At 32.8% G+C, this 24,709-nt stretch overlaps 1 protein-coding gene across 4 annotated transcripts in view; it reads right to left on the bottom strand.

Moving 5' to 3' along the window:
• Positions 1 to 8,090: 8,090 nt before the first annotated feature.
• LOC127700465 (pre-mRNA-splicing factor ATP-dependent RNA helicase PRP16-like) overlaps positions 8,091 to 24,709 on the bottom strand; it is an 80,321-nt gene continuing 63,702 nt past the window's right edge. Inside the window, exons 24-26 of one of the 4 annotated variants that reach the window (XM_052203953.1) lie at positions 22,717 to 22,812; positions 21,517 to 21,638; positions 8,091 to 8,582 (exon numbers count right to left, since the gene is read on the bottom strand). In XM_052203953.1, coding sequence (XP_052059913.1) covers positions 8,510 to 8,582; positions 21,517 to 21,638; positions 22,717 to 22,812 — 291 coding nt within the window. In that variant the 3' untranslated portion in view covers positions 8,091 to 8,509. The other 3 variants (XM_052203952.1, XM_052203954.1, XM_052203955.1) reach the window with 3 other exon arrangements.

Below are 24,709 nucleotides of genomic sequence, written 5' to 3'. Positions count from 1 at the left end.
ATAGGTTTCTGACACAGAAAGAATGTGGTCTAAGAACTTGATTTTTTGAAATTTACCTATTATGGTCCAATATCCAAAATCAAAATACATGGTTAGATTCAGCATATCAAAGAACCCCATATATTCAATTTTTGTTGAAATCAAACAAAGTTTAATTTTGGACCCCAACTTGGACAAACTTGAAAACTGGGCCCATAATCAAAAATCTAAACACATGTTTAAATTCAGCATATCAAAGAACCCCAAGAATTCAATTTTTGTTAAAATCAAACTAAATTTAATTTTGGACCCTTTTGACCTCGATATGAACCAATTTGATAGCGGGGCCCACAAATAAAAAATCTAAATACATGGTTAGATTCAGCATATCAAAGAACCCCATATATTCAATTTTTGTTGAAATCAAACAAAGTTTAATTTTGGACCCAAACTTGGACCAACTTGAAAACTCGGCCCATAATCAAAAATCTAAACACATGTTTAGATTCAGCATATCAAAGAACCCCAAGAATTCAATTTTTGTTTAAATCAAACTTAGTTTAATGTTGGACCCTTTGGACCTTAACGTAGACCAATTTAAAAAACGAGCCCCAAAATTAAAAATCTAAAAACACGGTTAGATTTGGGATATCAAAGGACCCCAATAATTCAATTTTTGATGAAATCAAACAAAGTTTAATTTTGGACCCTTTTGACCTCAATATGAACCAATTTGATAGCGGGGCCCACAAATAAAAAATCTAAATACTTGGTTAGATTCAGCATATCAAAGAACCCCATATATTCAATTTTTGTTTTAATCAAACAAAGTTTAATTTTGGACCCCAATTTGGACCAACTTGAAAACTGGGCCAAAAATCGAAAATCTAAATACATGTTTAGATTCAGCATATCAAAGAACCCCATATATTCAAATTTTGTTGAAATCAAACAAAGTTTAATTTTGGACCCCAACTTGGACCAACTTGAAAACTGGGCCCATAATCAAAAATTTAAACACATGTTTAGATTCAGCATATCAAAGAACCCCAAGAATTCAATTGTTGTTAAAATCAAACTAAGTTTAATTTTGGACCCTTTGGACCTTAATGTAGACCAATTTGAAAACTGGACCCAAAATTAAAAATCTAAATACACGGTTAGAATCGGCATAACAAATAAATAAATGTGGTCAAAGATTTTATCAATCTAATGCGCCATACTGTGCAATTAAAGATTACTTCTTGAAATTTGAAAAAAAAAATATTTGATGAAGAATTATTTTTAATTTCTGAAATCTGAAATGAGAAAAAATTGACCCCCCACATTTTCTTTTTACTCCCCCCCCCCTTTTTCCCCCAAAAAATTCTTTCCCTCAAGATATGGTCATAATTTCAAATTTCCAATGGAGTTTGCAACTATAATTACCCATTTAAATTTACCATAGTGCTAACTTAATCTATTTTATAATAGAATTTAAAATATAGTGTCAAAACTTTCATATGGATTTTTTTGTAAAAAAAAAAGATGCAACATTTGCAGATATTTTTACTGGTCTTCCTTTATAAATATGCATTTCTTTAAACATAATTTAAAAGCAGTGTAAGGGAAGTTACCAAAACGTTGTATTTGGATTACCTCCCTTACACTGTTTTAAATTATCTTAATTGTTCATTAACCATTTCTTTATACATAATTTAAAAGCAGTGTAAGGGAGGTAATTTCAATGATGCATTTGATTTATCTCCCTTACACTGCTTTAAATTATGTTTTGTACTAAAGTATTTGTCCATTAACCAGGACAACCTTGTTTTTCACCCTTTTTTGCCCCTAATTCCTAAACGGTTTGAGCCACAACACCCCAAAGTAAATCCTAACCATCCCTTTGTGGTATGGAAACTTGTAGTATAATTTCAGAGAGATCCATACACCGTTCCAAAGTTATCGTCTGGAAACTAGAAAATGCTTATTTTTGGCCCCTTTTTGGCCCCTAATTCCTTAACTGTTGGTACCATAACCCCCAAAATCAATCCCAACCTTCCGTTTGTGGTATTTAACCTAATGGTAAAATTTCAAAGAGATCCATTATCTTAAACTAAAGTTAGAGTGTGAAAACCAATGTGTCTTCGGACGACGACGACGACGACGCCGGACGACGACGACAACGACGACGACGACGACGACGACGACGCCAACGTCATACCAATATACGACCGCAAAATTTTGTGGTCGTATAAAAAGCATAACCCCACCCTCAGAGTTAAATGGTCGTTCCCTTAACGTGGATAATTTATCTTTTTAACGAAGTCAATATCAGATGAACCCTGTCTGACGGACATGTTCATCTTACAATCATTCTATACACCAAACGTAGTTGACTATAACTAATAGTAACTGAGAAACGAACCTAATTACATAAACATTAACATTGACTAATAAACCATGAAATGATGTTAAGGTCACTATGATACAATGTCAGATGAATCCTGCTAGACGGGCATATGACTAATAATCATTCTATTCACAAATAAAGTTGATCTATTGTAATTATATCCGAGAAATGAACCTGTAAATTATGAAAACTTAAGATTGGCTAATGAACCATGAAAATGAGGTCAAGGTCATCTCATTCCATTCAACAAATATAGTTGACATATAGCTTATAGTATTGGGGAGACTGATTTAACGTTGAATATTGGTCCATGAATTGAGGTCAATATCATCTGAACCCGGTCTGACAGACATGACTTGTATACCTTGCAATTATTCAAATTGCAAAATATAGTTGACATATTCTCGTAACTGAAAAATATAATAAATTTAATCAGTTGCTGAACCGTGAAAATGAGAGGTAAAAAAGACAACAGACATTTGCTGGAAGGAAACTTCTGAACATAATAAAGTCATTTGTATACAAAATATGAATTAACCTGGTCTTCGGAAATATTATACAATTACTGTCTTTTGATGAGGTAAATGTGTGGTTTTATTGACTTTTGAAAAACTGATATTCACTGAGGCCAACGGCCGAAGTGAATGTCACTAGGTTTTTCAAAAGTCAATTAAACCACATATTCACCGAAACAAAAGACAGTAATTGTTTTATTCCATGTTCCGAGCGAGAAAAATATGTATAAAATAACAGTTATTTACCAAAACCAACTAAACGTCAAACATTGTATCGTTATTATACACGTAAAAGCACGCGACGTTTTGCGCGGTGAATATACTTTTTCCGCAGGTGAATATGCTTATTTATTCAAAATCCCATTCATATAGAAAAACCTACTAAAGTTCTATCAATATGGAATAAAAAGCTTTATACAAATACGTTACGTTTAGGTATCATGAGGAATAAATGAAACTCCAAAAAATGGTTGATGCTGTTCTATGAGATGGATCTACTGAAGCCATGTCGACAAAAGTTACATTAGTGAACTAAATTTTTCTGATATAAAGGCAGTGCAAACATATACCAAAGTTTTTGCTTGTTTATTGTATTTATCATATTAAATCAGATTAATCTGAAGTGAAGGTGTAGTAGTGTGGTTGTTTGAAGTTATATTTAGATACTGCAGTAAAAGGCAGTCAGTTTTATTGCTTTTACTGACCGGCGTAATATGAAAAGACCTTACCAAATTGAAACAATGCATTTCACCTAGTTTTTTATGTTCATAATTACAGATAAGGTTACAATAGGTGTATTTGAGCAATACATTGTAAATGGAAAATGATGGAAATATTTCCATGGAATTCCATAAAAACAAAAACATCATGGAATATGTTTACATGGAATTCTATGGAAAAATATCATGGAAAATATTTCCATGGAATTCCATGGAAAATGTTTTTAGATGGAAATATTATTTTTTCCTTTTTTTCTCTTTATTTTTGATGGAATTCCATGGAAAACAGGTTCCAATACTCCATGGAAGTCCATGAATTTTCCATGATAGACAATGGAAAATCTAGGGATGGGTAAAGTAAGAGAACGGAAACTAAAAATTCAGCAATTTTTCCATTTGTAAAGGGGCATAACTCTAGAACGGTAGAAGTGACGCCACCCAAACTCGAACTTGATCTGAATTATGTGGTAATAAGCATTGTGTATAAGTTTCATAACAGTTGGTTAAGGCAAACTAAAGTTAGAGAACGGAAACGAAAAATTCAGCAATATTTCATCTGTAAAGGCAATTTTTCCGTTTGTAAAGAGGCATAACTCTAGAACTGTAAAAGTAACGCCACCAAAATTCAAACTTGATCTTTGTTTTGTGGTAATAAGCATTGTGTATAAGATTCATAACATTTGGTTGATGCAAACTAAAGTTAGAGAACGGAAATCAATTTTGATACGTACGGACGGACAGACATACATACAGACAGACAAGAGTAAAACTTAATGCCCCCTCCGCTACGGTGGGGTCATAAAAATGCCATGCACCCCAAACAAGCTGAATGGTTGAAACCTTTGTTTTATGCCAGTTGAAGAACATATATTTCAGAGAGTTAAAATATTTTTAGAAATTTTCTGTGTTTATGCCTATCAAACTAGAGAAGTGTCAATGTAGCATTCTATAACTTTGAATTTTTGGATTGCCTAGTCCCAATGGGCCATGTGAGCAATTGCCATCACTTGACATCCTTTGTCAGAAGAAATCTTATAACAAACCCATGACAGATTTGAACCAAACATTGTGTGTATCTAGTTTATAAAATTATGAATCAGATATTTTAATTGGTCAACAATCACTTAGAACTCAAAAATTAAACCAATTAGAGAAAAACTGAAGTGTGTAAAAAAACATCAGCAGTTCAAGATATAATTCTATCTTGAAATTTAAAGACCCACTTCTGAGTAATTGCCCCCGAAATGTAAATTTTAGAAAAATTTTGGCTCCTAGCTTGAAAAAAAGTGGCTCTTTGACTTATGAATTTGTGAATGTCTACTTGGTGTCATCCGTCACTTTTTAGCTCGCCTAGCCCGAAGAGCCAAGTGAGCTTTTCTCATCACTTGGTGTCCGTTGTCCATCGTCGTCGTCATTAACTTTTTACATTTTGAACTTCTTCTAGAGAACCACTGAATGGAATGAAACCAAACATGGCATGAATGTTCCTTATGAGGTGCTGACCAAGTGTTGTTACTTTGTAGGCGATCCATCATCCAAGATGGCCGCCAGTGGGGGACTTCGTTTAACATATGACCCTATGGACAATACATACAAATGTCTTCATTTAGAAAACCACTGAATGGAATGAAACCAAATATGGCATGAATGTTCCTTATGAGGTTCTGACCAAGTGTTGTAACTTTGTAGGCGATCAATCATCCAAGATGTTAGCCAGTGGGGGACTTCGTTTAACATAGGACCCTATGGACAATACATACAAATGTCTTCTTTTAGAGAACCACAGAATGGAATGAAACCAAACATGGCATGAATGTTCCTTATGAGGTGCTGACCAAGTGTTGTTACTCTGAAGCCGATCCATCATCCAAGATGGCCGCCAGAGGGGGACTTAGTTTAACATAGGACTCTATTGGAAATACATACAAATGTCTTCTTTTGGAGAACCACTAAATGCAATGAAATCAAACATGGCATGAATGTTCCTTATGGGGTGCTGACCAAGTGTTGTAACTTTGTAGGCAATCAATCATCCAAGATGGTCGCCAGTGGTGGACTTAGTTTAACATAGGACCCTAAGGACAATACATACAAATGTCTTCTTTTAGAGAACCACTGAATGGAATAACACCAAACATGGCATGAATGTTCCTTATGAGATGCTGACCAAGTGTTGTTACTTTGAAGCCGATCCATTATCAAAGATGGCCGCCAGAGAGGGACTTAGTTAAACATAGGACCCTATGGGAAATACATACAAATGTCTTCTTTTAGAGAACCACTGAATGGAATGAAACCAAACATGGCATGAATGTTCCTAATGAGGTGCTGACCAAGTGTTGTTACTTTGTAGCATATCCATCAACCAAGATGGCTGCCAACGAGAGACTTAGTTTAACAAAGGACTCTATGGGAAATATATAAAAATGTCTTCTTCTAGAAAACCGCTTAATGGAATGAAACCAAACATGGCATAAATGTTCCTTATAAGTTGCTGATGAAGACCTTAATACATGTATCTTTATAGATTGAGATATACTGTAAACTGCAAAAATATCAAGAAAAGAAGATCTACACATAAGTCAACATGAGCAAAATTGTCAATTGACATCTTGTTGGAGTTATTGTCCTTATAAATTCATTTTCTACAATTTCAATGAATTTATTGGTAATTTCTGTAAACTTTACAAAAGTCTTCTGCTTTTGATTAAATTACAGGGCCAATATTAAACCAAATTTGGCCTCAATCATTATTAGGGTATCTGTTATGATTTAAATCTATTTAACATGATTTCCAAAACCAAAGTAGAATCAGGTGAGCGACACAGGCTCTTGAGAGCCTCTAGTTCTTTTTCATTCAAAAGAACTATGTTGAAAACAGCCCTTCATCTTTGAACTAATAAAATCTCAAATCATCTACTCAATATGACAGTATGCATTTTCATAAAAATTTCTATTATGGGCTTTTGCACTTGTATACCCCTTTGCAATTATCTCATAAACCGAAGAGAATTTTTATTTCCCTTCAAAATCTGACTAAGTATACCAGTGAAAATTTTCAGCTATTTTTATCCTCTCAGAGACATTTAAAATCTACAGTAAATATGTTAAACATACCAACCTATAAGAAGGTTTTCAGTAATTTAATGGGGAACAAAACATTTTATAGTGTTAGTAAAAAAAAAAAAAAATCACAAAAATACTGAACTCCGAGGAAAATTCAAAACGGAAATTCCCTAATCAAATGGCAAAATCAAATGATAAAACACATCAAACAAATGGACAACAACTGTCATATTCCTGACTTGGTACAGGCATTTTTGAATGTAGAAAACGGTGGATTGAACCTGGTTTTATAGCGCTAAACCTCTCACTTGTACGACAGTCGCATCAAATAAATAAAATAGTTTACACATTCTTAAAAGATCTTTCATGAATAATACGTTGAAAGTTTTTTTGTTGTTGTCATCCAGTGGCAAGCATTTCATACATATTCAGGAGGAAAACAAATCAAACCGTATGAATTATGTTTGTTTAACAAATGGATATTTTAATTTTACTGGAAGAAATGGGTATGTTTGGGAGAGCCCTTATTTGCCTGAAAATAAGTCTTTGAAATCAAAGTTACATCCTCTCAGATGGAAATTTTTATAACCGTAGGAACCACTGTTATAGGATTGTTAAAATGTAAATAAAAGGAGATGTGGTTTGTATGTCAATGAGACAGCAACCAAATGCAAAATAAAAATCCAAAAGACAAGACATCTAAAGATTAACAGAATCTTTTCAACATTAGACAGGTTTCTATACAATATGTCAAGCTCGAAATTACCATTGTTCTAAAAAGTCAACTAATCACTTAATACGTTATCCATAGTTCAAAATTAGAAAAAAATTAATGTTGAATAATGAGCCAATATAAATGAGGCCAAGGTCACCAATGAACACCATAGCATTAGGCATCTGTATACAATATATTGATTACATAGCACTTCTAACTTCAGAACTTTATACAAATAGTTTATGCCAGTACCTGATTAATGTTCATACCTTGCCTTCAGAGATATTGTAAGAGGCAAATTAATAATATCATCACAATCAAATTAAAATTGATAAACGAGTATTGCCTGCTGTAAGTAGAAATGGCATAGTCAATGTTTTTGTACGGCATTATTTAACCACAAAAATCAATCAGATCTAAAATAGCTGGTGCACAATTTCATGAACTGTAGAAGAAGCTGTTTAGTTCTAGTTGAATTCTGTCAAGCCATTTCAAGAAGTTGCGGATTAATAAAGTGTGACACAGACGATGAAGGAGACAATAATGACCTGGACTAAAATGCAACCCTGTCATGTGACCAAAAAGAGTCGCCATCTTAGGTGTGAATTCGGTACTTACATATATTAAAAGCAATAAGAGCAATCTCATGTCTATTGAAATACTGCTTAAAGGGAAAAAACATCAAATAAAACAGAAGTCAGATATCTTTCATGATGACAAATATTTCATTAAGATAAAATCAGTTCTTATTTTTTTACAAGTCACTTCTAGAACAAAAAATAGTCAACATCATGACATAATTTATTCTTTGAGAGTAAACTTTCTATTTATATGAATGTTTTTCTACACTGGATCCTGTCTTTGATAAAGTGTGCATATTGTGAGGTACAGAAATAGAATATTAAATCTGACCATCTTTACACTAGGTACTGTTCATAGTTGCACTGTCACAGATGTATAAAAGTGAAAAAAATCACCTTTTCAGTCACATTTTTTTTAAGGATAAATTTATCTTAGAAGTAGTGAGACAATGGTATATACTCCTTCAAAAAATCCTTACAGACAAAAACGTATGACTGTCTATCACTGAATGTCTTTTGTCCTATATCCTCAATACCCAGACTCAGATTCCAAACTTGCCACGTCTTGGTGTAGGTGTTCTTGGTTCTATCCTACCTGGTGTGGCAATGGCAGTTCTTTAAAAAAAAGAAAATAATAAACTTTTATTGCTATACCTTATTTTAACCCCTTCTCCTCCAAAAAAAATCATAAATACATGTCAATAAATAAATTTATTGTAGTAATTACACCACTTTTTTTAAAGACGTTTTGGCCACTGGGCATCAAAATGAATTAATTCCTACAATAATTTAATATGTGTTCCCTATTGGCATTGATAAACAAAAATAAATGAATTTAATAAAATAATTTGTTCTGTATTTGTACCACTACATGTCAATCACTGGACAAAAATGATTTCAAGTAAAGATTTCTAAAATACTCTATAGCTCAACTGAGAGCTATCAATATACAAATAAGATGTGGTATGATTTCCAATGAGACAACTATCCACAAAGACCAAAGGACAAAGATGTGAACAATTACAGGTAACTGTACAACCTTCAAAAAATGAACAAAACCCATACCGTATAGTAAGCTATACTGATGGACTTAAAAAATGCAACACATATTTTACCAAATCATGATTAATCTTCATATGATAGATATTTATGCTTACCATGCTTCTTTCTGTTTAGAAAAATTCAATACCTGACTTACCTGAGGTAATTGAACATACTATTGAAGTCGCACAAATTTCTTCAAGTGAGATTTGAAACACATGCATGATTTTTTTTAAATCCATAGAATTTTTTAATCATTTGCCAAAATGTAGTTTAGATCATGCTTTTTTCAAAAATATAACAAAAAATATGGATCATGGGGCCAAGACTAACCAATGAAAATCTGAATTGGGCCATAAGAATGTTGCAGGCAGGACTAAGTCAACATGCTCATCATTTTTGCTATTTCAAGTTTCTATCTATCATAGTTTTCAAGTTAATAGGCAAAAAGGCAAAAAATTAGGAAAAATCGTCATTAAAGGGCAATAACTTCAAAAAGGTGTCGACTGACGATTTCGATTATGTTGACTTATTTGTCTTGTTGATCATTTTTGCTATATAAAGTTTCTGTTTATTTATTATAATTTTCCAGATAATAGGCAAAATTCAAAAAATTGGTAAAATTTGTCGTTTAAGGGCAACTCCTGTAAGAAGTCATCTGACAGTCTTGATGTCAATATTTATTGTGAAGATCTCATCATTATGATCATTTTTGCCCCTGTCAGATTTTCTTTATCTCTAACTGTTCAAGATAAAAGACAAAAATTGCATTTTACCCCTATGTTCTATTTTTAGCCATGTCAGCCATGTTTGTCGGCAGATGGGTCATGGGCCCTTTTTAAAACTAGATACCCTATTGATGATTGTGGCCAAGTTTGGTAAAATTTGGCTGAGTAGTTTCAGAGGAGATGATCTTTGTAAAAGTTAATGAATGATAATGGGCGACAGAGACGACAAATGATTACAAAAGCAAATTATCAAGAGGAACCTTTAAAACAAACTTTCTGATAAAAGGAATTATCTTATTTTTTTACTTTTATAATGGTGGCCATCTGTATTATGGCTTTGATGAGGAACTTCAATTTCAATTTCATAACAATGTGTCCAAATAGGTTTCCCTGATATGTTCTATTAATTAATAGTAATGGCAGCCAAGTTGGTTTGTCACTGAGATTTCATAATACTTTACTTTATAAATCAGGCCAAGATTTGTTCAGATGTGCTCTGTAGATTCAAATAAGTAAATATTCCATGATAAAACATAAAACAATGACAGATGACTATTGCAAAAGGTCATTTTTTTGGACACTGGGGAGCCCAAACACGTTAACATCAAAATAAGTGTTTTACAACTGGCTTAAACATGGCAGCATAAACATTTACTAAAACATGAACTGAATAACATAATGATCAAAATGCACTATCACTACACTCGAATCACGTAATCAAGGTGTTATGTTTAATTTTGTAATTGGACTCCATGACAGATATGAAATGTAAACAACTGATCAAGGTAATTCTTTAATAATCAAGGAATCAACAGATTATATAGCCTGATAGCCTGATATATCCAGGCTGTTAAGTCATATTTTTTCTTAAGTTGTACTTTTATCCAAGTGGGATGCAGTTTTGAAAATGAAAATGACATAAAAAAAACATATTCTATAAACAAATAATTCAGAATTCTAATTGATCTCATTCTACAAACAAACAAGCATTATGATAGTATTGCATGGCAATACATAGTCCCCTACCGGTTACAAATTCATTGTACTGGAACAAAATGCTAACATGAACTATAACTTGACATGGCGTAAACTATATAACTAATATCAAATCAATATCTTCTAGCATGATGAAAAAAAAGTGTGGAAAACTGATTATTTGCGTGATATTTCTAAGTCCGAGAACCATAACTCTGCAAATAATCATCCTAATAGAACAAAATTTGAGTTTGAACTGTAACTTGTAATGGTTAAACTATATACCAAATATCAAATCAATACCTTCAAGCATAATAAAAATAAAAGCGGAAAACTGATTATTTGCCTGAATTTTCTAAGTCCGAGGACCATAACGCTGCAAAAAAAATTATCCGAACCGAACAAAATTCTAACTTGATCTGTAACTTGTCATGGTTAAACTATATACCAAATATCAAATCAATATCTTCAAGCATAATGAGAAAAATGTGGAAGACTGATTACTTGCGTGAAATTTCTAAGTCCAAGGACCATAACTCTGCACAAAATCATCAAACGGGAACAACATTAGAACTTGATCTGTAACTTGTTATCGTGAAAGTATATACCAAATATCAAATCAATATCTTCAAGCATTAAGAAAAAAAAAGTGGAAAACTGATTTGCCAGACTGACGGATGGACAGACAGACGGACAAACGTTTTGGTAACTTCCCTTACACTGCTTTTAAATTATCTTAATTGTTCATTAACCATTTCTTTATACATAATTTAAAAGCAGTGTAAGGGAGGTAATTTCAATGATGTATTTGATTTATCTCCCTTACACTGCTTTAAATTATGTTTTGTACTAAAGTATTTGTCCATTAACCAGGACAATCTTGTTTTTCACCCTTTTTTGCCCCTAATTCCTAAACGGTTTGAGCCACAACACCCCAAAGCAAATCCTAACCATCCCTTTGTGGTATGGAAACTTGTAGTATAATTTCAGAGAGATCCATACACCGTTCCAAAGTTATCGTCTGGAAACTAGAAAATGCTTATTTTTGGCCCCTTTTTGGCCCCTAATTCCTTAACTGTTGGTACCATAACCCCCAAAATCAATCCCAACCTTCCTTTTGTGGTATTTAACCTGATGGTAAAATTTCAAAGAGATCCATTATCTTAAACTAAAGTTAGAGTGCGAAAACCAATGTGTCTTCGGACGACGACGACGACGACGCCGGACGCCGGACGACGACGACGACGACGACGACGCCAACGTCATACCAATATACGACCGCAAAAATTTTGTGGTCGTATAAAAAGCATAACCCCACCCTCAGAGTTAAATGGTCGTTCCCTTAACGTGGATAATTTGTCTTTTTAACGAAGTCAATATCAGATGAACCCTGTCTGACGGACATGTTCATCTTACAATCATTCTATACACCAAACGTAGTTGACTATAACTAATAGTAACTGAGAAACGAACCTAATTACATAAACATTAACATTGACTAATAAACCATGAAAATGATGTTAAGGTCACTATGATACAATGTCAGATGAATCCTGCTAGACGGGCATATGACTAATAATCATTCTATTCACAAATAAAGTTGATCTATTGTAATTATATCCGAGAAATGAACCTGTAAATTATGAAAACTTAAGATTGGCTAATGAACCATGAAAATGAGGTCAAGGTCATCTCATTCCATTCAACAAATATAGTTGACATATAGCTTATAGTATTGGGGAGACTGATTTAACGTTGAATATTGGTCCATGAATTGAGGTCAATATCATCTGAACCCGGTCTGACAGACATGACTTGTATACCTTGCAATTATTCAAATTGCAAAATATAGTTGACATATTCTCGTAACTGAAAAATATAATAAATTTAATCAGTTGCTGAACCGTGAAAATGAGAGGTAAAAAAGACAACAGACATTTGCTGGAAGGAAACTTCTGAACATAATAAAGTCATTTGTATACAAAATATGAATTAACCAGGTCTTCGGAAATATAAAGCTTTATACAAATACGTTACGTTTAGGTATCATGAGGAATAAATGAAACTCCAAAAAATGGTTGATGCTGTTCTATGAGATGGATCTACTGAAGCCATGTCGACAAAAGTTACATTAATGAACTAAATTTTTCTGATATAAAGGCAGTGCAAACATATACCAAAGTTTTTGCTTGTTTATTGTATTTATCATATTTAATCAGATTAATCTGAAGTGAAGGTGTAGTCGTGTGGTTGTTTGAAGTTATATTTAGATACTGCAGTAAAAGGCAGTCAGTTTTATTGCTTTTACTGACCGGCGTAATCTGAAAAGACCTTACCAAACTGAAACAATGCATTTCACCTAGTTTTTTATGTTCATAATTACAGATAAGGTTACAATAGGTTTATTTGAGCAATACATTGTAAATGGAAAATGATGGAAATATTTCCATGGAATTCCATAAAAACAAAAACATCATGGAATATATTTCCATGGAATTCCATGGAAAAATATCATGGAAAATATTTCCATGGAATTCCATGGAAAATGTTTTTAGATGGAAATATTATTTTTTCCTTTTTTTCTCTTTATTTTTGATGGAATTCCATGGAAAACAGGTTCCAATACTCCATGGAAGTCCATGAATTTTCCATGATAGACAATGGAAAATCTAGGGATGGGTAAAGTAAGAGAACGGAAACTAAAAATTCAGGTATTTTTCCATTTGTAAAGGGGCATAACTCTAGAACGGTAGAAGTGACGCCACCCAAACTCGAACTTGATCTGAATTATGTGGTAATAAGCATTGTGTATAAGTTTCATAACAGTTGGTTAAGGCAAACTAAAGTTAGAGAACGGAAACGAAAAATTCAGCAATATTTCATCTGTAAAGGCAATTTTTCCGTTTGTAAAGAGGCATAACTCTAGAACTGTAAAAGTAACGCCAACATAATTCAAACTTGATCTTTGTTTTGTGGTAATAAGCATTGTGTATAAGATTCATAACATTTGGTTGATGCAAACTAAAGTTAGAGAACGGAAATCAATTTTGGTACGTACGGACGGACAGACATACATACAGACAGACAAGAGTAAAACTTAATGCCCCCTCCGCTACGGTGGGGTCATAAAAATGCCATGCACCCCAAACAAGCTGAATGGTTGAAACCTTTGTTTTATGCCAGTTGAAGAATATATATTTCTGAGAGTTAAAATATTTTTAGAAATTTTCTGTGTTTATGCCTATCAAACTAGAGAAGTGTCAATGTAGCATTCTATAACGTTGAATTTTTGGATTGCCTAGTCCCAATGGGCCATGTGAGCAATTGCCATCACTTGACATCCTTTGTCAGAAGAAATCTTATAACAAACCCATGACAGATTTGAACCAAACATTGTGTGTATCTAGTTTATAAAATTATGAATCAGATATTTTAATTGGTCAACAATCACTTAGAACTCAAAAATTAAACCAATTAGAGAAAAACTGAAGTGTGTAAAAAAACATCAGCAGTTCAAGATATAATTCTATCTTGAAATTTAAAGACCCACTTCTGAGTAATTGCCCCCGAAATGTAAATTTTAGAAAAATTTTGGCTCCTAGCTTGAAAAAAAGTGGCTCTTTGACTTATGAATTTGTGAATGTCTACTTGGTGTCATCCGTCTCTTTTTAGCTCACCTAGCCCGAAGAGCCAAGTGAGCTTTTCTCATCACTTGGTGTCCGTCGTCCATCGTCGTCGTCATTAACTTTTTACATTTTGAACTTCTTCTAGAGAACCACTGAATGGAATGAAACCAAACATGGCATGAATGTTCCTTATGAGGTGCTGACCAAGTGTTGTTACTTTGTAGGCGATCCATCATCCAAGATGGCCGCCAGTGGGGGACTTCGTTTAACATATGACCCTATGGACAATACATACAAATGTCTTCTTTTAGAAAACCACTGAATGGAATGAAACCAAACATGGCATGAATTTACTTATGAGGTGCTGACCAAGTGTTGTTACTTTGAAGCCGACCCATCATCCAAGATGGCCGCCAGAGGGGGACTTAGTTTAACATAGGACCCTATGGGAAATACATACAAATGTCTTCTTTTGGAGAACCACTAAATGCAATGATATCAAACATGGCATGAATTTCCTTATGAGGTGGTGACCAAGTGTTGTTACTTTGAAGCTGATCCATCATCCAAGATGGCCGCCAGAGGGGGACTTAGTTTAACATAGGACCCTATGGGAAATACATACAAATGTCTTCTTTTGGAGAACCACTAAATGCAATGAAATCAAATATGGCATGAATGTTCCTTATGAGGTTCTGACCAAGTGTTGTAACTTTGTAGGCGATCAATCATCCAAGATGTTAGCCAGTGGGGGACTTCGTTTAACATAGGACCCTATGGACAATACATTCAAATGTCTTCTTTTAGAGAACCACAGAATGGAATGAAACCAAACATGGCATGAATGTTCCTTATGATGTGCTGACCAAGTGTTGTTACTCTGAAGCCGATCCATCATCCAAGATGGCCGCCAGAGGGGGACTTAGTTTAACATAGGACTCTATTGGAAATACATACAAATGTCTTCTTTTGGAGAACCACTAAATGCAATGAAATCAAATATGGCATGAATGTTCCTTATGGGGTGCTGACCAAGTGTTGTAACTTTGTAGGCAATCAATCATCCAAGATGGTCGCCAATGGTGGACTTAGTTTAACATAGGACCCTAAGGACAATACATACAAATGTCTTCTTTTAGAGAACCACTGAATGGAATAACACCAAACATGGCATGAATGTTCCTTATGAGATGCTGACCAAGTGTTGTTACTTTGAAGCCGATCCATTATCAAAGATGGCCGCCAGAGAGGGACTTAGTTAAACATAGGACCCTATGGGAAATACATACAAATGTCTTCTTTTAGAGAACCACTGAATGGAATGAAACCAAACATGGCATGAATGTTCCTAATGAGGTGCTGACCAAGTGTTGTTACTTTGTAGCATATCCATTAACCAAGATGGCTGCCATCGAGAGACTTAGTTTAACAAAGGACTCTACGGGAAATATATAAAAATGTCTTCTTCTAGAAAACCGCTTAATGGAATGAAACCAAACATGGCATAAATGTTCCTTATAAGTTGCTGATGAAGACCTTAATACATGTATCTTTATAGATTGAGATATACTGTAAACTGCAAAAATATCAAGAAAAGAAGATCTACACATAAGTCAACATGAGCAAAATTGTCAATTGACATCTTGTTGGAGTTATTGTCCTTATAAATTCATTTTCTACAATTTCAATGAATTTATTGGTAATTTCTGTAAACTTTACAAAAGTCTTCTGCTTTTGATTAAATTACAGGGCCAATATTAAACCAAATTTGGCCTCAATCATTATTAGGGTATCTGTTATGATTTAAATCTATTTAACATGATTTCCAAAACCAAAGTAGAATCAGGTGAGCGACACAGGCTCTTGAGAGCCTCTAGTTCTTTTTCATTCAAAAGAACTATGTTGAAAACAGCCCTTCATCTTTGAACTAATAAAATCTCAAATCATCTACTCAATATAACAGTATGCAGTTTCATAAAAATTTCTATTATGGGCTTTTGCACTTGTATACCCCTTTGCAATTATCTCATAAACCGAAGAGAATTTTTATTTCCCTTCAAAATCTGACTAAGTATACCAGTGAAAATTTTCAGCTATTTTTATCCTCTCAGAGACATTTAAAATCTACAGTAAATATGTTAAACATACCAACCTATAAGAAGGTTTTCAGTAATTTAATGGGGAACAAAACATTTTATAGTGTTAAAAAAAAAAAAAAAAAAATCACAAAAATACTGAACTCCGAGGAAAATTCAAAACGGAAATTCCCTAATCAAATGGCAAAATCAAATGATAAAACACATCAAACAAATGGACAACAACTGTCATATTCCTGACTTGGTACAGGCATTTTTAAATGTAGAAAAAGGTGGATTGAACCTGGTTTTATAGCACTAAACCTCTCACTTGTACGACAGTCGCATCAAATAAATAAAATAGTTTACACATTCTTAAAAGATCTTTCATGAATAATACGTTGAAAGTTTTTTTGTTGTTGTCATCCAGTGGCAAGCATTTCATACATATTCAGGAGGAAAACAAATCAAACCGTATGAATTATGTTTGTTTAACAAATGGATATTTTAATTTTACTGGAAGAAATGGGTATGTTTGGGAGAGCCCTTATTTGCCTGAAAATATGTCTTTGAAATCAAAGTTACATCCTCTCAGATGGAAATTTTTATAACCGTAGGAACCACTGTTATAGGATTGTTAAAATGTAAATAAAAGGAGATGTGGTTTGTATGTCAATGAGACAGCAACCAAATGCAAAATAAAAATCCAAAAGACAAGACATCTAAAGATTAACAGAATCTTTTCAACATTAGACAGGTTTCTATACAATATGTCAAGCTCGAAATTACCATTGTTCTAAAAAGTCAACTAATCACTTAATACGTTATCCATAGTTCAAAATTAGAAAAAAATTAATGTTGAATAATGAGCCAATATAAATGAGGCCAAGGTCACCAATGAACACCATAGCATTAGGCATCTGTATACAATATATTGATTACATAGCACTTCTAACTTCAGAACTTTATACAAATAGTTTATGCCAGTACCTGATTAATGTTCATACCTTGCCTTCAGAGATATTGTAAGAGGCAAATTAATAATATCATCACAATCAAATTAAAATTGATAAACGAGTATTGCCTGCTGTAAGTAGAAATGGCATAGTCCATGTTTTGGTATGGCATTATTTAACCACAAAAATCAATCAGATCTAAAATAGCTGGTGCACAATTTCATGAACTGTAGAAGCATCTGTTTAGTTCTAGTTGAATTCTGTCAAACCATTTCGGATTAATAAAGTGTGACACAGACGATGAAGGAGACAATAATGACCTGCGACTCTTTTCACAAAAAATCTTACGATTAAAATTGATCGTAAGTTATACTGAAATGTGTATGACTTACGAGTATTTTTACTCTTAAGATTTTTTGTGAAAAGAGCCGCTGGACTAAAATGCAACCCTGTCATGTGACCAAAAAGAGTCGCCATCTTGGGTGTGAACTCGGTACTTACATATATTAAAAGCAATAAGAGCAATTTCATGTCTATTGAAATACTGCTTAAAGGGAAAAAACATCAAATAAAACAGAAGTCACATATCTTTCATGATGACAAATATTTCATTAAGATAAAATCAGTTCTTATTTTTTTACAAGTCACTTCTAGAACAAAAAATAGTCAACATCATGACATAATTTATTCTTTGAGAGTAAACTTTCTATTTATATAAATGTTTTTCTACACTGGATCATGTCTTTGATAAAGTGTGCATATTGTGAGGTACAGAAATAGAATATTAAATCTGACCATCTTTACACTAGGTACTGTTCATAGTTGCACTGTCACAGATGTATAAAAGTGAAAAAAATCACCTTTTCAGTCACATTATCACAAGGATAAATTTATCTTAGAAGTAGTGAGACAATGGTATATACTCCTTCAATAAATCCTTACAGACAAAAAAGTATGCCTGTCTATCACTGAATGTCTTTTGTCCTATATCCTCAATACCCTGACTCAGATTCCAAACTTGCCACGTCTTGGTGTAGGTGTTCTTGGTTCTATCCTGCCTGGTGTGGCAATGGCAGTTCTTTAAAAAAAAGAAAATAATAAACTTTAATTGCTATACCTTATTTAAACCCCTTCTCCTCCAAAAAAAATCATAAATACATGTCAATGAATAAATTTATTGTAGTAATTACACCATTGTTTTAAAGACGTTTTGGCCACTGGGCATCAAAATGAATTAATTCCTACAATAATTTAATATGTGTTCCCTATTGGCATTAATAAACAAAAATAAATGAATTTAATAAAATAATTTGTTCTGTATTTGTACCACTACATGTCAATCACTGGACAGAAAATGATTTCAAGTAAAGATTTCTAATATACTCTATAGCTCAACTGAGAGCTATCAATATACAAATAAGATGTGGTATGATTTCCAATGAGACAACTATCCACAAAGACCAAAGGACAAAGATGTGAACAATTACAGGTAACTGTACAACCTTCAAAAAATGAACAAAACCCATACCGTATAGTAAGCTATACTGATGGACTTAAAAAATGCAACACATATTTTACCAAATCATGATTAATCTTCATATAATAGATATTTATGCTTACCATGCTTCTTTCTGTTTAGAAAAATTCAATACCTGACTTACCTGAGGTAATTGAACATACTATTGAAGTCGCACAAATTTCTTCAAGTGAGATTTGAAACCCATGCATGATTTTTTTTAAATCCATAGAATTTTTTAATCATTTGCCAAATTGTAGTTTAGATCATGCTTTTTCAAAAATATAACAAAAAGTATGGATCATGGGGCCAAGACTAACCGATGAAAATCTGAATTGGGCCATAAGAATCTTGCAGGCAGGACTAAGTCAACATGCTCATCATTTTTGCTATTTCAAGTTTCTATCTATCATAGTTTTCAAGTAAATAGGCAAAAAGGCAAAAAATTAGGAAAAATCGTCATTAAAGGGCAATAACTTCAAAAAGGTGTCGACTGACGATTTCGATTATGTTGACTTATTTGTAGATCTTGTCTTGTTGATCATTTTTGCTATATAAAGTTTCTGTTTATGTTATATTATAATTTTCCAGATAATAGGCAAAAATTCAAAAAATTGGTAAAATTTGTCGTTTAAGGGCAACTCCTGTAAGAAGTCATCTGACAGTCTTGATGTCAATATTCATTGTGAAGATCTCATCATTATGATCATTTTTGCCCCTGTCAAAATTTCTTTATCTCTAACTGTTCAAGATAAAAGACAAAAATTGCATTTTACCCCTGTGTTCTATTTTTAGCTATGTCAGCCATGTTTGTCGGCAGACGGGTCATGGGCCCCTTTATAAAACTAGATACCCTATTGATGATTGTGGCCAAGTTTGGTTAAATTTGGCTCAGTAGTTTCAGAGGAGATGATCTTTGTAAAAGTTAATGGATGATAGTGGGTGACAGAGACGACAAATGATTACAAAAGCAAATTATCAAGAGGAACCTTTAAAACAAACTTTCTGATAAAAGGAATTATCTTATTTTTTTACTTTAATAATGGTGGCCATCTGTATTGTGGCTTTGATGAGGTACTTCAATTTCAATTTCATAACAATGTGTCCAAATAGGTTTCCCTGATATGTTCTATTAATTAATAGTAATGGCAGCCAAGTTGGTTTGTCACTGAGATTTCATAATACTTTACTTTATAAATCAGGCCAAGATTTGTTCAGATGTGCTCTGTAGATTCAAATAAGTAAATATTCCATGATAAAACATAAAACAATGACAGATGACTATTGCAAAAGGTCATTTTTTTGGACACTGGGGAGCCCAAACACGTTAACATCAAAATAAGTGTTTTACAACTGGCTTAAACATGGCAGCATAAACATTTACTAAAACATGAACTGAATAACATGATGATCAAAATGCACTATCACTACACTCGAATCACGTAATCAAGGTGTTATGTTTAATTTTGTAATTGGATTCCATGACAGATATGAAATGTAAACAACTGATCAAGGTAATTCTTTAATAATCAAGGAATCAACAGATTATATAGCCTGATAGCCTGATATATCCAGGCTGTTAAGTCATATTTTTTCTTAAGTTATACTTTTATCCAAGTGGGATGCATGCAGTTTTGAAAATGAAAATGACATTAAAAAAACATATTCTATAAACAAATAATTCAGAATTCTAATTTATCTCATTCTACAAACAAACAAGCATTATGAGAGTATTGCATGGCAATACATAGTCCCCTACCGGTTAAAAATTCATTGTACTGGAACAAAATTCTAACATGAACTATAACTTGACATGGCGTAAACTATATAACTAATATCAAATCAATATCTTCAAGCATGATGAAAAAAAAGTGTGGAAAACTGATTATTTGCGTGATATTTCTAAGTCCGAGAACCATAATTCTGCAAAATAATCATCCTAATGGAACAAAATTTGAGTTTGATCTGTAACTTGTAATGGTTAAACTATATACCAAATATCAAATCAATACCTTCAAGCATAATAAAAATAAAAGCGGAAAACTGATTATTTGCCTGAATTTTCTAAGTCCGGGGACCATAACGCTGCAAAAAAAAATTATCCGAACCGAACAAAATTCTAACTTGATCTGTAACTTGTCATGGTTAAACTATATACCAAATATCAAATCAATATCTTCAAGCATAATGAGAAAAATGTGGAAGACTGATTACTTGCGTGAAATTTCTAAGTCCAAGGACCATAACTCTGCACAAAATCATCAAACGGGAACAACATTAGAACTTGATCTGTAACTTGTCATTGTGAAACTATATACCAAATATCAAATCAATATCTTCAAGCATTAAGAAAAAAAAAAGTGGAAAACTGATTTGCCAGACTGACGGATGGACAGACAGACGGACAGAGTGCAAACCTAAAGTCCCCTTCGACTGCGTTGGTTAGGGGACTAATAATTCAGAATTCTAATTTATCTCCATCTACAAACTGAAAGCAACAAGACCTTAGAAGAAAAATTGGACTTATTTGAGCTTAACTGGTATAACAAATATATGATGCTTTTACTTGTCATTATAACTTAGGGAAAGTTCACAGAACAGACAGACGCAAAAGCAAATATTTTCAACTTACTTTCTAACTGAAACTAACGCCTCTTTTTCTTGATGTTCTTTCCTGACTTTGATCAAGTCTTCCGCTCTCCTCATTTCATCTTCCATAGCACTCATTTCGTCTATAGCATGCTTTTTTCTTTCCTAAAACCACAAATAGCAGTAACAATAAAATATACCAGTTCTCTCCATAATAGACGTAAAGAACATACTTCAGTCTACAGTAAGTTTATAATAGTGCTGCTCTTACAATTTTTTTTTTATAATGAGGACTCATTTATTTTTCTTGGTACCAATTTTGGTGGATTGAAGAAAAAAATGTATTTTTTGTAGATACTTCATTTCAAGGTTTTGTCAATGTTTCCATACAAGCCTATATGAAATTTATACTATGTTAAACATTTAATTTTGTGGTTTGCCTCTACCAACGAAATCCATGAAAAGTGGTACCCAACAAGTTATAATGAACCCACAGTATTCAAATATGTACTGTTTATACCAAATTGCAATTTTACATTGACTAACCACTTAGTGACTTAGACTACATGTTAATGTATATGATCATCTCTAAAAAAGTTTTCTTCGAAGAATTTCCTCTGTGAAGTTTAAAAGCTGATTCAACTGTTTGTAGCATTTTTGAATCACACAATCAAAATCAAAATCAACATCTTAGAAATATAAAGGGTAAGTATAAACTTATTTTTCAAAATGCAGCACAGCGCTTGAACAAACCAAGTTAAAAAGATAAAGTTTGGTATTATAATGTGAATTAATTAGGAAGAAATGACATTGGTCATTCATAAGATCATTGCATAATATTTCACAACCAAGAAGACTTAAGTAGAGGCTCTTAAGAGACTGTGTTGCTCACATGAATTTATGTACATTTTCATCAATGGCCACTTTGGAACATTGTAGACTAGAATTCCAATCATGACTAAAATCTCTTTTTTGTTGATCTTGTATTGCTGATTATTTTTTCTGTATAGAAGTGATTGAAAAATCAAAGTACGAAGTCAACACATAGTCCAGATAGCCTGACTTTGTACAGGCACAACATGTGGTAGGTTAAGCTAGTTTAAACGAGAACCCCCACCCCTTTAGCCTTTCTTGACCATATGTCATAAAAACTAAAAAACATTATAAAAACCTGCATAGTACAGCTACCGAAGGATATTGTGGGAATTGTCAATTGTAGTGTGATATGTGGAGTGATATATACCTGTCTGGTTTTACTAGAATCTTTAATACTGTAAAACATGGGACCTAACTCTGCCAACCAATGACCATCTACAGCTGTTACACACTGCATATACTCCTATAAATATAAAAACAAAAATTTGTTATAACTCTTCCAACCAGTGACCATCTACAGCTGTTACACACTGCATATACTCCTATAAATATAAAAACAAAAATTTGGTATAACTCTTCCAACCAATGACCATCTACAGCTGTTACACACTGCATATACTCCTATAAATATAAAAACAAAAATTTGTTATAACTCTTCCAACCACTGACCATCTACAGCTGTTACACACTGCATATACTCCTATAAATATAAAAACAAAAATTTGTTATAACTCTGCCAACCAATGACCATCTACAGCTGTGTGACAGTTCAGAGTAGGAAATAAAATACCATTATATATTAGAATGTCCTGCACCGAAACACAGTATCTCTTACCATACTATGTATTATTTGTATATCTTTTTGCATGTCATTCTCTGTACCTTTGAATTTATTGGTTTTTAGAGTATAATATATATATATTTGTACGGGTAAATTTTGTTACACAATGCATACATATTAAACAAGAGTGCCTAAGCTGAAATGTCTTGCCTGCTTTACTATTATGATTGAACTTACTGTTAATAGTCTTTAAGATAAAGGTTTTACTACAGGTATCGCATAAACTTAACATTATCAATGATCCTTGAAAATGAGAGCAAGGTATAAAGACATTTACACTACAATCTTTCCTTTTTTCATGGCATTTTTTAAAATAAGGTGAGACGTATGATTTTTTACCTTTTTGCTTTCAAATTATTGTTTAGAACTTCAATCTCCTGACAGTTCCATTAAAGTACCATTATGTAATTAAATTTATCCTAGAATCGTTTCTACTCAAGGTCAAAACTTTGGGATAAAATGAGATTTTATACACATGCATTACAGTTATAGTCTATCCTCGTCAAAGATTAAAATGTTTCCAGTTGCATTCTTTAAGAGCTTTTTTTTTTAATAGAACATTTCATATAGTAAATCAATATGCAATGCAATAAATTATGCCTTGATGCCATAACTTTTTTGTTTATCATAAATTGGTACTATTTAGTCTATACTAAAACTTGGCATTCTATGTCTTGCCTACCGGTGCATTTCATGAAAAGGAGACAAAAAAACAACAAAAAATAGAGAGGTGATCTAGTGATCACAGATACCCCTGCCTGAATCAACTGAGAGATCATGATTTTGTTTAGTGGTCCAAAACATTCCATTTAAATTTCATTCAATTTGAAATATTTTTTTTTATTTATCATCTGGCAACCAAAATTGTGACGAAGGGACGGACAGACATGAGGATTCCTATAAACCCACAACTCTGTGGAGTTGGGGTATAATTGTAACTAAAGCATTTAGATATTTGTTCTAAATTGAATGTATTTCTACATTAATACACCTCACCTTGCATATTCAATGATTCAACACAACAAAATTACAACAATTTATATCTTAATATTTGAGATATAAGCCTAAATAAAAGTTAAGCTAATCAAAATGAAAAAAAAAAGATTACTCTATATTGGAGATTTAAGCCTGACATCAGACAACATCATATAAGCCTTTTTCTAAAACCTATCTTAAGTAATAATATTTTTTGTAGCTTCCATATCCTAAAACTGATTAAATTTACATAAAGATTCCTCACGACAGTCCATCAAATAAATGTATAAAATATTCTGAGATTAAAGTATTTGCATTTCTAAATAGGCAATGATCATATCCTCTCAGTGTCAGATACAGACTGTCTCTGGTGTTTTAATTTATTTTCCACGGAAATGGATATGGAACTGAGTGCATATCTTTCAATCTGAAAACACAATTGTTGATTTATCTTTTATTGTCAAACTACAAAAAATAAAAATAATTAAAAATAAAAAATTGACTGATACAAAATTTCATCTCTAATGGATTATTCATGAGTACC

Source organism: Mytilus californianus, unplaced genomic scaffold, assembly GCF_021869535.1.
Source record: "Mytilus californianus isolate M0D057914Y unplaced genomic scaffold, xbMytCali1.0.p SCAF_5, whole genome shotgun sequence".
NCBI lineage: Eukaryota > Metazoa > Mollusca > Bivalvia > Mytilida > Mytilidae > Mytilus > Mytilus californianus.
The sequence above is the reverse complement of the archived record's forward strand: the minus strand, read 5'-3'. Positions and strand labels throughout refer to the sequence as shown.